The sequence below is a fragment of the Oryzias latipes genome, chromosome 6, assembly GCF_002234675.1.
Source record: "Oryzias latipes chromosome 6, ASM223467v1".
Classification (NCBI taxonomy): Eukaryota; Metazoa; Chordata; class Actinopteri; order Beloniformes; family Adrianichthyidae; genus Oryzias; species Oryzias latipes.
This window is the reverse complement of record NC_019864.2, coordinates 9,645,602-9,659,907: the sequence shown is the minus strand read 5'-3', so window position 1 is coordinate 9,659,907 and position 14,306 is coordinate 9,645,602. Positions and strand designations below refer to the sequence as shown.

The following is a 14,306-nucleotide window of genomic DNA, read 5'->3' as shown; positions in this document are numbered from 1 at the left end:
TGTTGCCTCAAATTTGCTTCTGAAACTCTTAGGAGTGTGTGTCTTGTTGGGACGAAAGTCCATGTTTAACCTTTTTGACTTAACCGCCTCAAGCCAAAGCTCTGTCAGCAAGATCTTCAGCAAAAGCCACAAGATAAGGAATCCTGGTCAGGGTCCACAGGACCAGATGACAAAGCAATATGCAAATAAACACATCTGATTTTGATCTGCATGTATTTATGTCTTGGAGTGGAAAAGTCAAAGAACTATGAAGCATTATTTTCTTTTCCCAGCTGTGAAAACAGGAGCATCTCTCTGTGGAGTTCTGATTCTGAGCATCTCTGCTGTGCACTCTACTTTCTGTCACTAAATGCACCAAATAGTTACATCACATCTTTGTTCAGGTCTCCTATGGACTCCTTCTCATCATTATTAGAAAACCCTAAAAGCTAGCCCAGATAGCATGTTCTGAAAAATTTGCTACAGACTTAACATTTCATCCTTCTAAGTGTTACAGGAATGAAAGATGGCTTGACCAGCTGAACAAAGAGCTGTTTTTGTGTGGCATAACATAAACTTGTCCCAAAATAATGTATCATTTTGTCTGTTTTACACAAGATGGCATCCATCCAATGCAAATTACACTTGTTAACATTCAGCCTAAAATAGGTTAACAGTGTTTTTTTTTAATGCTTAAGCTCAAATACTGAGAGGAAAAGTTTAATGTGAGGTCAACTGTAACTGGTATTTAGTCTTGTAAGCCATGCATTCTGGTATATGTGACACCGCCTTATTCCTATGTCCCACTCTGATCATCTTTTGATCTATTGTAAACGTGTTTCCAGTGGTCTTTTACTTATGATGATACCATTTTTAAACAGAGTAGAATAACATTTCTGCTGAGTGGCAGGAGTTAATTAAAAATTCACATCTGAGTGGGACTGTTGGTGCAGAACAATCCCCCCCCTTCCCCTCCCCTTTGCAAAATGAAGCAGGGAGCTTGTGGCATGCCTAGCATATTTTCTACATCTTAAATAGGATCCTCTTCAAACAGACATTTGTTGTCTTCTCCTGATTCACAACTATTTGAAGAAATAAATTCTCAGAAATAGATTAATTTTCTTCTTATATTTTAAAACACAGAAACACAATTATTTTTGCAATAAAAAAATAGCTGTTTCTCCTGAAGCAGGAAACAAAGATGTTAGCAGGGCTGACATTAAAATGTGCTAGTTAAGCTTTTTTTTAATGGTTAGAGATAGAAGCCTAACCTGTGGTCAAACTAGACTAACAAAAAGGGGAAATGGGCAAAAGTTAGATTGTGAACATAAACCTGTGGTGCATGACTGCCTCTGCCTCATTTGTAGAAGTGTTAGCGCTGTGGGTATTACATGACACGCCTAAATCATCTTAGATTTCCTCGTGTCAATTAGAAGAAGTGTGGCTTTGTAATCGATATGTTACGAAAATGCCTTGACTTGACATTTTTAAATTAATTCACAGAGCCAGAGACCTTATAAATCTATTATAACTGCCACATCAATAGGAAAAAAAAACTTTATAAATGCTTTTATTCATTACAAAACAACAAGCTGTAAACCTCAAACACAAATATTAGTTAAACACTTCTTTGAAATATCTAAATTTTGGATTTTGTTTATTACATTCTTTGTTTAGGACCGAAAAATACCTATATTTTATTTACTCAGTCCATTACGCCAAGACAGACACAAAGGCTTTAAACTAGCAGTCTTTTTTTTTCTTCCAGTCCGTTAATCATCAATTATCTCATTATTTATGTCTACGACTGTGTGGAGAATCCGGACTGCCTGGAAAGAAGCCATGCAGGCTTAGAGAACCAGCTCAGAGAGATGACTACACCTGCACACTTGCTAACTGACACAGCTTTGTCACCGCCTTGCACGCCCATGAGTCGAAGTGTCCTTGGGCAAGACACTGAACCCCACCTTGCCTCTGGTGGTAGGCGGGCGCCTGTGTTTGGCAGCGGAGCGGCCACCAGTGTGTGAATGTGTGTGTGAATGTGTGTGTGACTGGGTGAATGGGTCTGTGACTGTAAAAGCGCTTTGTCCTTGTAGGTAGAAAAACGCTATACAAGTATACGCCATTTACGCCATTTAGCTCTTCCTCCTTTATTTTGAGTGAATAGTAAACATCGATGATGACTTTTAAAACTCCAAATAGGTCTTCTGATGAAAGATAAATCTTGAATGGAGGTGCTTGAAGGCATGCTTTTATTCCACCATGAAACCATTGGAGTATTTTTGTTTTTATTTCATTTCTTTTGTTGACAACTAAGTAACTTGACAAAGTTTGATTTGTTTAGCAAAAAATATGGCTAATCTGAAATTTGTTTCGAAATAATATGGGGGACACTGGTGCAAAATCCAGGTTTGCTTTTAAGTGAACTTTGGTGTGATTCTCTAAAACATAACAGCCCAAAGTTGAAATGTCTCATTACTAAACCGGATCCAGCGAGGAGGTGAATGTCCAAAATACATCACTCATAGGACTACATTGACTGTATATGAGCGGTGGACTATTTGAGTTTGACGTCACCCATAGAAAAGGCCTTACTCAGGGTCCAACGAAATGAAGTCAATTAAATCGCCATATTTACATGACACAGTTGCCACTTTGTTGGAGCCAAGCAGTGATTGGTCCAAGTTGGTCTGAGTCAACATTTTTTCGTCAACCACTCTCGCCAATCAGGTGTGAGCTTGTTGGATGTCCACAACCCTTACCACTTACAAATGGGCTACATTAAATCTGTCAATTAAAGATTTTGACCACCTACTTCTATTGAGGCATCTGATTGGCCAGTTTATAACCTGGTTGCTCTACAGAAACAATATTGTGAAAAAAAGATTTGAAATTAAAATAATTCTGTTACAGTTAGAAAACACACAATCCTTTATTCTAAACTGACAACAGATTTGTTTTCTTTATATGCTGACTCCTTTCATCCTTAGAGGAAATTGATCACACGATTTTCAGAATATCTCTACATTTATTTTCTAAAAAATATTTATGCTATTTTTCTATTCTATTTTTTTAAACATATATTTAAAACAGATTTTCAGAACTTATTTAAGAAAACTGAACTTTATCTACAAAAAACACTTGTTTTTGTACTTAGAAAATCAGACATTTGACCGATTTTGACTTTAATTTGAGGAGTTATTTACTTCTGGTAACATTAGCTCATACAGTAAGTTTATTTTATTTACTTAAAATTCAACAGTATTATTCATTTTAGAATGATAATTACATTTTTATGAAGAGTATTTTTACTGCAACCCATTAGCTTTATAAAGACTGCATATCAACGATCTTGGACATTGCAATTATTAGTACTTTTTGGGAATAGATCGTGACTATCCAAGTATTTGAGAACTCCCTAGATTAGATCCCTAGAATGGAGGACTAGCAGCATTTGTTCTTCTTGGTTCATTTTTTCGTTTTGCTTTTAATTGAATAGTTTCCATCAGGCGATCCTATTGTGGAAGCAGCTTTATGTTGTCTGGAAAGATGGGAATCAATAAAAGTCTGAATGGAAGCCTTTTTTTCAGTAAGAAACAAATCTATCAAAAAGGATTATTGCATCATTTGAACAAACGTTTTTCACATCAAATCAATACGTGAATAAAAAGAGATTATTTCACTTAAGCTTCTTGTATGATCATTTTTCGGTCTACAAATGCCTCCCCAATGCTTGATCAGTTCTAATTAAATGGGTCTGTCTCTGCACGTGCATCGGAAATCACCCTTTTGGGAGGTGAAGTTCAAGAGGAATACGTCAACAGGTTTCCCCGCAGAGTTTAGTCGAGGAAGCACCTGTTTGCTGTTGGAATTGTGAACCTTGTTGCACCAGCCAGCTTCTTTACCCGGATTAGGGCTATGGTGTCCATCTGTCGGCCATCGACTTACATTTAAGCCCTGCCATTTCACAGGTCCATATCCAGCCAGCAATCCTGGCAGGCGGCTTAGCGTCTCAATGACAGGGGGGTATTCTTTCTCTTGAAATTCAGCTATGCAACACAATCCCGGTGTGAAAATAATCTTACTTAGGGAGCTAAAGGTCAGAGACTGCTGGTTAAGATGGATTTAGACAAACGGTTGCTGTCAATATGCATCCTCTGTCTAAGAAAACCAGCTTTTACTGGCAGTAGAAACCTGAAATAAAACGTAAAGAAAACTTTTTTTATTAGGAATACTAAAAAAAAGCTACTGATGAAAGCAAAACAATTGACATCAGTTCCCTTTTTCCTTTAAGGTGAACATTCTGCACATTTTTTTCAAACAGTTCTAGGAAAAACCTATAAGACAAGCATTTTGCCAAGTAAATATAAATATGCTGCTGCATTTGGCCATTGAGGATTAAGCTGGCAGCTGACTAAGCAGTTTGCCGAGGAATAGGCTTTAAGGGCTTTTAACACTTTGTGCTGTAGATAACGTCAGCATCATCCCATGGATTTCCCAGAAGCTTACAGGTATTAAACGAGGCTCAGGACTGATGTCTTGTGACAGGTAAAATAAAGCTTTGGGCAATGGACGGGGCTTCTCCCCGCTTATGTGAACTAGTGCTTATTTGGATTAAATTAATGATGACAGTCAAAATAAACATCATACGACCTGTGGGGGCATGTAACCTCTTTAACATCAAAAAGGTTTAGGTGAAAGTGAGCACATTGGCTGGATCGGGTCATTGATGTTTTGTGGCATTCCTCAACAAGGGGCTAATTAAAATATGTGATATATTGGACTGTAAAAAAAACAAACATCTAAATAAACTAATTTTTTATTTTCTACTATTTCTTACAGACTCCCTCTAAAAAAAATTGTGTTTTTGGTGTTCTTGTGGAATTTTCTTATGATGGAGACATATTTATATATAAATAAAAGTAAAAAGCTTAAATTTCCATTTCTAAGTATTGCTTAATTCAAATCATTGTGAATCAGGTGCAGATGAAAAAATGTTGATGGAAAAAAATTGTATTTGTTACATGGAAGTCACCAGGGCAAGCCACAAGCTCCCTGCCCCACTAGTTTTTGATCCATCTGGTCGTAGATAACTAGATCCATGATTTGTTATACATCGTCTGAACTGACATCTGGCTCAAAACTGTACAGCTGGATTACTCCAATATTAGTCACCATTTTTGTCGCAGTGGTAATGTTAAGTTGGGAATTGTACGGGGTTGTAAGCTAGCGGGAGAGAGTGTAAAGAAATTGTTTATGGGAAGGGGGGGGTGAACTTACTCCATGCCAACAGTTCACCTAAAACTCAGAGGTGGATTTCTAATGAACTATTGCCGCTCTGCAGAAACTATGTCCTAGAATTTTTTTTTTGGCTAAAATCACCATTATGACAATTAAAAGACCACTGAGAACTCTTTAATAATAGATCAAAAGATGATCAGAGTGGGCCTTTAAATGCTGTTTTCAGTTTTCTTAGACTCCTATCTCATATTTCTATAAATGCTTTAGATGACATAATGTACATAACCTGGAGGCTCCCATGTGTGTTAAAGACAATCAGTATTTTATTTGATTTTGAGTTTTTAATTACACTTTTAATTAGCTGGTTTACCATACCTTAACACTGATTTTCAGAGAAAAAAAACATTCTTAGCTACAGTATTTAATTAGGATTTTGTCTTTATTATGCCACCTTATTGTAATTGGAATATGGGGTACTATCTATCTCTAATATGAAGCAGCATCCTCAAGATCCCAGAGGATGCTGGCATAAAAGCCTTAATCTTACCATTCACTGATCTACTTATTATTGGTCCTGGACCAGTGGGTCCTCATTTATTGAGCACTGTCGTCTTTTTCTCCAACATATTCATTCTTTTGAGAATTGTGTCCCCTCTCACTGCACCTCAATTAATGTAATTCTCAGGGAGCTCAGTGGAGCACTGATTGGAATGAGAAACTGCATTCAGCCTGAATGCCTGTGAGGGAACGATAACACCGGATCATTAACAAAACAGTGCCGCTAATGTTTACCTGTGGATGTCATTCTTCATCATAATGTATCCCTGTCCATCCATGTTTGCCATGGAGGCCACATAACAGATGTTTTTGAGGAAATCTTTATTTTTATTTTTTTATTACAATTTCACTTTTTAAACTGAATAGGCAGTAGATGCCATCGTATTTATTGATGTCTGTTGTGCGTGTGTGTGTGCGTGCAAGACGTTATGTGTGTGTAACCCTCCGTTGCAAACACTTCTAGAAGGCCTGCAGAGAAAAGAAAGAAAAATAGCAAATGACATCGAGGCTGACCATGGAGTCATCCTGATTTAAAGACCCACCCTGATGAAAATTGTGTTTTTAGTGTTTTAAACATTTTATTGTGGCATTTGACTTTTGATGGAGAAAAATGAACGTAAAATTGTGTTCCTGAGTATTTCTTGATTGGAATAATTGTCAATCAGGAGAAGGCCAAGAAATGCCATTTAAAAAAAGCTAGTAGTCCCTGCTCCGCTCCATTCTTAATCATCCACTTAAAGACGACTAGATCCAGGTATGTCTTCTTTTTCCTCATCTGAGCTGGAATCTGGCTCAATGCTGTATGGCTATTCCCTTTTTGTTGCACTGGTTGTGTTATGTGAGGGGCTTTAAGCTAGCAAGAGAGCGTGTAAACAGCTAGTTCAGTTATGGATGACAGGAATGCGGGTTGAGTGAAGAGGCAGTAATTGATTACTGCAGAATTTATGTCCCATTTTGTTTTTTATTTTGAGTAAAAACAACATGATCCTATTTAAAAGACCACTGGGAACGCTTTTAAAATAGATTATGAGTTGTGTGCAAAACTGTTTGCATTCTCTCTGATTACAAGCTCTCCTGCAAGCTTACAGCCCCTCTCAACCCCAACATAACGTTTAGTGGTGCAACAAAAACAGTGAGCGGTATCAGAGCTAACCAGTCATTCAATTTTGAGCCAAATACCAGCTTGGATGAGAAAAATAAACATGTGAGTGGATGTAGTCATCTGAAGTAGATGTATCAGAATGGACCAGAGCAGAAACACAATTTAAGCTTAATTTCTTTAAAATCTGTCCTCCATCATGAGAAAAATGCCACAAGAACATGTTAAAAACATACAAAAAAACAGCCATTTCATTGGAGTGGGTCTTTATATAAAGTTAATTTATTATTATTATTATTATCTCTCTTATTAGCTCTCAATTTACCGGTCGATCTTTGTTCCAACACTCACCTATGGTCATGAGCTTTGAGTCATGACCGAAAAAACGAGGTCCCGAAAACAAGTGACTGAAAGGAGCTTTCTCAGTGGGGTGGCTGCTCCCGCTCCCTTAGAGATAGGGTGAGAAGCTCGGTCACCCGCGGAGAGCTCGAGGTAGAACCACTTCTCCTCCACATCGAAAGGAGCCAGTTGAGGTGGCTCGGGGATCTAGTCTGAATGCCTCCTCTGGGCATGTCCCACTGGACGGAGGCCCCGGGGAAAACCCAGGACACAGTGGAGAGACTACGACTCTCACCTGGCCTTGAAACGCCTAGGGGTCCCCCCAGAGGACCTGGAGGAAGTGGCCGGGGAGAGGGAAATCTGGGCATCTCTGCTTAAACTGCTGCCCCCGCGACCCGGTCCCACATAGGTGGAGGAAGATGGATGGATGGATTATTATATAGTGGTGCAATATTAAAGTTGACTTCTCTTTGGTAATGTTCTTTGGGTCGAAACGAGGCAGACAGAGCAGAGGAAAAATAAAGTTGCATGGAAATTGCTAAGCACATTTCAAAGGTTAAATATTTCGATACATCAAAATAGGATAATTGTGTCTAATAATCAAATAAACTATTTAAGTATAGTTTACTTTTCCTATCACACTAGTTAAAAATGGTTATTTATCTGGATCACATGTGTTTAATCATTTGGAATCTGGAATGGTTGGGGTGATAGAAAGGAAGCAGGATAGTGGTCTGTTAGGCCTGTAGTTGTCAATTCGTGCTATACTCTGCTAGCAAGGGCTGGTTCAAGCAACATAGTTTTCTTTATAACATACTCAAAACAAAGTGATGGAGCTTTATATGAAGCATGATTTGATCATTTTCCTTATTGCCTTTTATCGTTGGCGCTAATAGAGTTGGACATAATGGCATCTCGTTGACCGATCTCCACATTATCAGAGCAGAGTCTATGATGAGATGACATCTTATGTGTCTTGCCATGGATAACACACAGACACACGTATAGCACTCCATCTACCTGCTCTCAGCGGTGATGTAATCAATAGAGTTAGGGAGTTAGAATGGCCGCCCGCATATGGCTTGGGGCAGAATAGAGCGCGGTGGGTGCTGCTGCAGGGCTCAGATATCAGGCGAACCCTCTCAGCCTGTTTTGACATCACTTGATTACAGATGGTATCATCAAATCCTTGGTGTGCACTCTGACCCCACCCAGGATGGAATGAAATTGAGCACAGTAAATCGAATCCATGAACTCTCCTTTTTGATAAATCTAATGTCCAGTTGTGGATTAGTGCAGTAACATGTCAGCCCGTAATTAACTGTCAGTCATTTCACAGATCTTTTTTGAGCTTTTTGTAGTATGTATGTAAAGCACATAGCAACATGTTTGGTTCAAGAGAGAAACTCCTCATTACTAGAAAAATAGTTGATCAAAGATGCAGTTATGAAAAAATGTGACATTTTGTGACAACAGCCCTCGCATAAAAGCAGAGAAATCTCCAAGGATGAGTGGGAATTTCCGATGAAAGATTTTTGTTTTGAACCTTTATCTTGTCGCATTATATAGCTGGTGCTTAAATAGAGGAAATAATGTAATTTATGTGATAAATAAAGTCATCATGATACCATCTTAATTCAAAATTCAGCTTTAATTAGATTACTGAGGTCAGTGATGGAATCTTGCTAACCACTGACATTAAAAAGGGTTAGGAGTTGTTGTTTGCCTCTTAACCTAAGTATTTTATTTATCTCTGAGTCCAATTCTCTGGTGGTATAGGATTCGTATCATATCCTAGAAGATTGCGCGAGCTGTGTTTCAACTGCTGCACATACATCACACCTGCCACCATCCATCTTTGATTGTGAACACTTGCCACTGCTACTCCACCCCCCACTGTTCCTACCGGAAATTCATACTGCAGGGGCCGGGGAGGAATAATGTGCAACCAGAACAAATCACAGATGTGCTTCTGTGACACAGTATGATGTAGATTACCAAAAAGACTGCTAATTCTACTTGAAGCTAGGTGTCATTTCAAACCAATAGCTTTTACTGATTGAGTTTCAACGAGGTGGGTTGTGGAAATGATGCTTAAGTATTCCACAACAGACTCAGTAGGGCACAATATATGTAGATTGCCAGGTCAAGATCAGTGTATCACATCACATAGTGAGTTGATAGAGGCTACATGTATTTAAAACACATTTTTACAGCTCTACAGACACACAAAGAAAGCAGAATTACATTTTGTTATGCAAGCATGCACCTTATTCTTTGTTACTTGTACTCATCTTACTGCTCATGAATATTGCAGCAGATGTCATACTATCTGCTCTGCTGTCTGCATAGGTGTCAAATGAGAGTGGCTTTCGTCTAGCTCTTATGGTTATTGTGGAAGCAAGTACCTAAAAATAATTGGAGAAGATTTGACTTTAAATACTCAAATGAAAGCAAATAAAATCCAGAGGTGTGATTTTTATGATATTTGATTTTCTAACTAAATGCTTTTGCTTCTTCTCTTTTGCAGGTAACCGATAAGATGGCAGCCAGGGAAGCGACTGGGCACAGCTACCTGGTGGCTTGCTGGCGGCCCATTCTGATCCTGATGCTAGGAACTGTACTGTCTGGCTCCACCATAGACTGCCCAGCACGATGTGAATGCAACTCTCAAGATCACTCAGTGTTGTGCCACCGCAAGAAGCTTATGTCAGTTCCTGAGGGCATTCCTCCTGACACAAGACTGCTGGACCTCAGCAAGAACCGTATCAGAACCATCAATCCTGATGAGTTTGCCAACTTTCTCAGCCTTGAACACCTGGAACTAAGTGAAAACACCATCTCTACAATTGAACCTGGAGCGTTCAACAACCTTCCCGGTTTGCGGACATTGGGGTTGCGTAGCAACAAGCTTAAGTTGATCCAACTGGGTGTTTTTACTGGCCTGAGCAATCTCACAGAGTTGGACATAAGTGAGAACAAGATTGTAATCCTGTTGGACTACATGTTCCAGGATTTGTACAACCTTCGGTCTTTGGAGGTGGGGGACAATGACCTGGTTTTCATATCCCACAGGGCTTTTCATGGCCTAAGCGGCCTTGAGCACCTAAGTCTTGAGAAGTGCAACTTGTCCTCTGTGCCAACTGAGGCTTTTACCCACCTTCATAATTTGATCACTCTGAGGCTGCGCCACCTCAATATCAACATCATACGGGATTACTCTTTCAAACGGCTCTATCGGCTTAAAGTGCTGGAAATAGCCAACTGGCCGTACTTGGATACAATGACCCCAAATTGCTTGTATGGATTAAATCTCACCTCGCTGACCATTGCCAGTGCTAACCTGACCACGATCCCTTATGTGGCCCTGCGGCACTTGGTTTACTTGCGCTTTCTGAATCTTTCTTACAACCCTATTCATACCATTGAGGGGAATAAGCTTCATGATCTACTGCGCCTCCAAGAATTGCACCTGGTTGGAGGCAGACTGGCTATGATTGAGCCCTACTCCTTTCGTGGTCTGAACTACCTTAAAATCCTAAATGTGTCTGGGAACACTCTTAGCACTTTAGAAGAGTCTGCTTTCCACTCAGTTGGCAACCTGGAAACCCTTGCGTTGTATGATAATCCCTTGGCCTGCGACTGCCGGCTTTTATGGGTGTTCCGACGGCGTTGGCGGCTTAATTTTAACAAACAGCAGCCCACCTGTGCCTCCCCCGAGTTTGTCCAAGGCAAAGAGTTCAAGGATTTCCCAGATGTTCTGCAGCCAAACTACTTCACCTGCCGCAAGTCTAGGATTAGGGATCGCAAACCCCAGCAGAAATTTGTCGACGAGGGAGCCATTGTTCATTTTGCTTGCCAAGCAGATGGAGATCCAGCTCCAGTAATTATGTGGCTTTCACCGCAGAAAAAGTTTATCACCACCAAAACAATTGGAAGGCTTTCTGTGTTGCCAGATGGCACCCTCGAGGTTCGCTACGCCCAGATTCAAGATAACGGCACTTATGTATGCATAGCCAGCAATGCAGGCGGAAATGACACCTCACCTGCTCACCTTCACATCCACAGTTACTCACCTGACTGGCCGCAACAACCCAACAAAACCTTTGCTTTCATTTCCAATCAGCCCGCAGAGACTGGTGCTAATGGTACAAGAGCCAATGTCCCTTTCCCATTTGATATAAAGACACTGATCATTGCAACCACCATGGGTTTCATCTCGTTTCTTGGTGTTGTCCTGTTTTGTCTGGTACTACTGTTCCTTTGGAGCAGAGGCAAAGGCAACACCAAGCACAACATTGAGATTGAGTACGTGCCACGGAAATCAGACGCTGGCATGAGCAGCACCACAGTGGATGCTCCTCGCAAGTTTAACATGAAAATGATTTAATAGCGCTGTGGTATCCATTAATTTGACTTTTAAAATAGGACAAATTGGGGAAAAAAGACATTTTCTTTCCTCACTTGCAAACCTGTGGATCATGGTCTGTAAACATAGAGTAAAGTTTTGTTTTTTGTTTTTTTCCTGGCTGTTGGACTTGGCAAGAGGGCGACTCCTGACTATTCAAAGTTGGAAGCAATGTAACCACACCCAGTGTTACAAGCCATCGGTGGTTTCTACAGAGTCTCTGGGGGCATTAATTGACTACTGGATTTCTTATTCACAAGAAGTATATGCTCCATTGAAATTCGCAAGAAAATGATGTAAAAAAGGATTTTAAAAAATCTGTTCAAGCGTCTAGGGAGGGGCAGATCTTATTTGTATCACCGCTGTTTTTCGTCTTTTCCTATTTTGTTTTTTTATTTCTTTCAGAGCTAAATGTTATGGATGAGATTTGTAAAAGTTATTGCATTTCAAGTAGAATTTTATTACAGAACATCTTTGTGACAACTGTGAATACAACTGATTTGTTTTTCTTACAGTCATAAATGTTGTTCAGCAATCAATCCAGTGTGCATTTTTGTTGGAACATGTTTTGAAGGCTTTCCCCATAAATCAAACAACTACACAGTCTAAATGAAATATGATAAATCGAAAACTGTTTGGAATTTGAGATGAATCCGATTAATTATTCTTAAAATGCTGTAAAACAGCCTTATATGAATTAAAGCCTTAATCATGACCAACTAAGTCATGTTTTTGGAATTTTCCTCTAAATTTCTTTTTACACACAAAAATATATCAGGAAAATTGCACTTTAGAAAAAGGACATTGTTTTTTTTGTTTGTTTGTTTGTTTTTTAATACGCATCTAGTCTCAGCTTTCCTACATCTTTTCAGACTGATTTAATCCTATTTTTCACTATTGAAATGATTGGATTTGCTATTACTATATAGTGATTTACAGATGGACCAAAGGCTCACTCATAAAGATTGACTCCTGTAGTTTGAATTTAAACTCAAATAAAAGTAAAGGTTTAGACATATAAAAAAGAAAGCTGACCAAATTACTGTAAATTTAGAAGCAGTGTGTTACGTAGGCTGTGGTCCAAATTCTCTTTGTAGAGTGGGTAGGCACAGACTTAAAAAACATCCCATAGTGCATTGATACTATATGCACTAAATCATTTTTATGTTTTAGTTGAAACAAAAGTTTTTTTTTATCTTGGGGGGGGGGGGGGGGGGGGGGGTTGCAAAATGATTGTGATGAGGAAAGGTTGTGGCTCTTCTGTTTCTGGACATGATATTCGGCCCTCTGTTTTTAATCACAGTTACCTATCTTTTGTTAAAATTCATGAAAATGTTAACTCATTTCCAGGTTTGCTTCTCTTCTAAAATGTACTATGTTTGTCAAAAGGAGGAAAAAGAACTGCTCCAAATTCTGCTCCTGCATTACTAAAAAAAAAAAGTGAGTTTGTGGCATTAACTTTTCAAGTGCACACTGTGGACAGCTGGGCTTTGCGAAAGTGTGTGAGGATGAAGTTATTTTTGATGGATGACATTACAGATGACGACAGAGAAATGGCTGGAAGAACGGACAGAATCTACAGATGGCTGGAGTGACACAGATGGTTTCACCAATAGAGCAATCGGAAGCAGCTTTGGTGTAATCCGTTTTGCATAAAGAGAAGGAAAAAAAAAACTGGATACGGCTCATGGTTCTCCCTCTTGCTAATAACGAATGCTCTTTGTTCAAAGTGTGGCTACTGTACCTAGCCTTTCTTTCCCTCTTTCTTCTTTTTTTCTAATCCCAAGTGGTCCATGATTCTGTTTTTGATTTCAATTATTCCCTCTGTTTCATTTTCACCCTGGACAATATCAAACATGTATAGTCCAAGCCAACTTTTTACAAAAAAAAAAAGCAAATCTATGGAAAAAAAATACATTCAAATTGTCCTGTGCAATAAAGGTAATATGCAGATTTCTTTTTTTTTTTAATTAACAAAATTTTGTTGATGTTGAATTGTTGAGAATATGGTATGTTGTATTAAACAATCTATGGACTTTTTTAAACATGCACTGCTCCCAATCTTCATTTAAGCAAAACGACATGAAAGAGACCTCACCTTGGAACAGCAGAGAAAGCGCAAATATCTAATTCATGCAACTTCTCAGAACATTGTTTTTATCAATGTTGTTAAGGATATAATCATAAATCCCATTAAACCATGCTTGTAATCTCACCCAACTATCAGGTGCAGAGTAAACGTATCAGTGGACAGATGAGCAAATTGATATTTGATTTCTATGATGAATTACCCAATTAAATGATGATGCAGACTGCAAGGTAATTTAACATCATGTGTTCAAGCACTAATGACAGAAAATGGTAGTTCACTTGTTTACTTGTCTTGCCTCTTAACATTAATTAACCACCATTAGATCCAGATCAGAGGCTTTATGATGTTTATAAGGCACATTATCAATTTACTTTGCACAATTGGATCTTGTACTTGTGAGAGTCGTCTTAGTGGAAATGACAGGTGTTTTTTACGCAAAAGCAGATTTTTTTTTTGTTCTTGGATGTCATCTGGCTAAGATCCAGCTGCTAATACAAGCATTTGACACTTCATTAATTCCTCAGGAAGGGTTTTTTTTCTTTTTCAAATGTAATGATTCTTCACCAAACAATCCAGTCACGCAAAGATTC

At 38.9% G+C, this 14,306-nt stretch overlaps 1 protein-coding gene across 3 annotated transcripts in view; it reads left to right on the top strand.

Moving 5' to 3' along the window:
- The window catches only part of lingo1 (leucine rich repeat and Ig domain containing 1), a 195,636-nt gene extending 181,963 nt beyond the window's left edge, over window positions 1–13,673 (top strand). For all 3 annotated transcript variants that reach the window (XM_011475842.3, XM_011475844.3, XM_011475841.3), the window contains one exon: window positions 9,747–13,673. In XM_011475842.3, the coding sequence (XP_011474144.1) occupies window positions 9,759–11,606 (1,848 nt within the window). In that variant the 5' untranslated portion in view covers window positions 9,747–9,758 and the 3' untranslated portion in view covers window positions 11,607–13,673. The remainder of the gene's footprint in view (window positions 1–9,746) is intronic.
- Window positions 13,674–14,306: the final 633 nt, after the last annotated feature.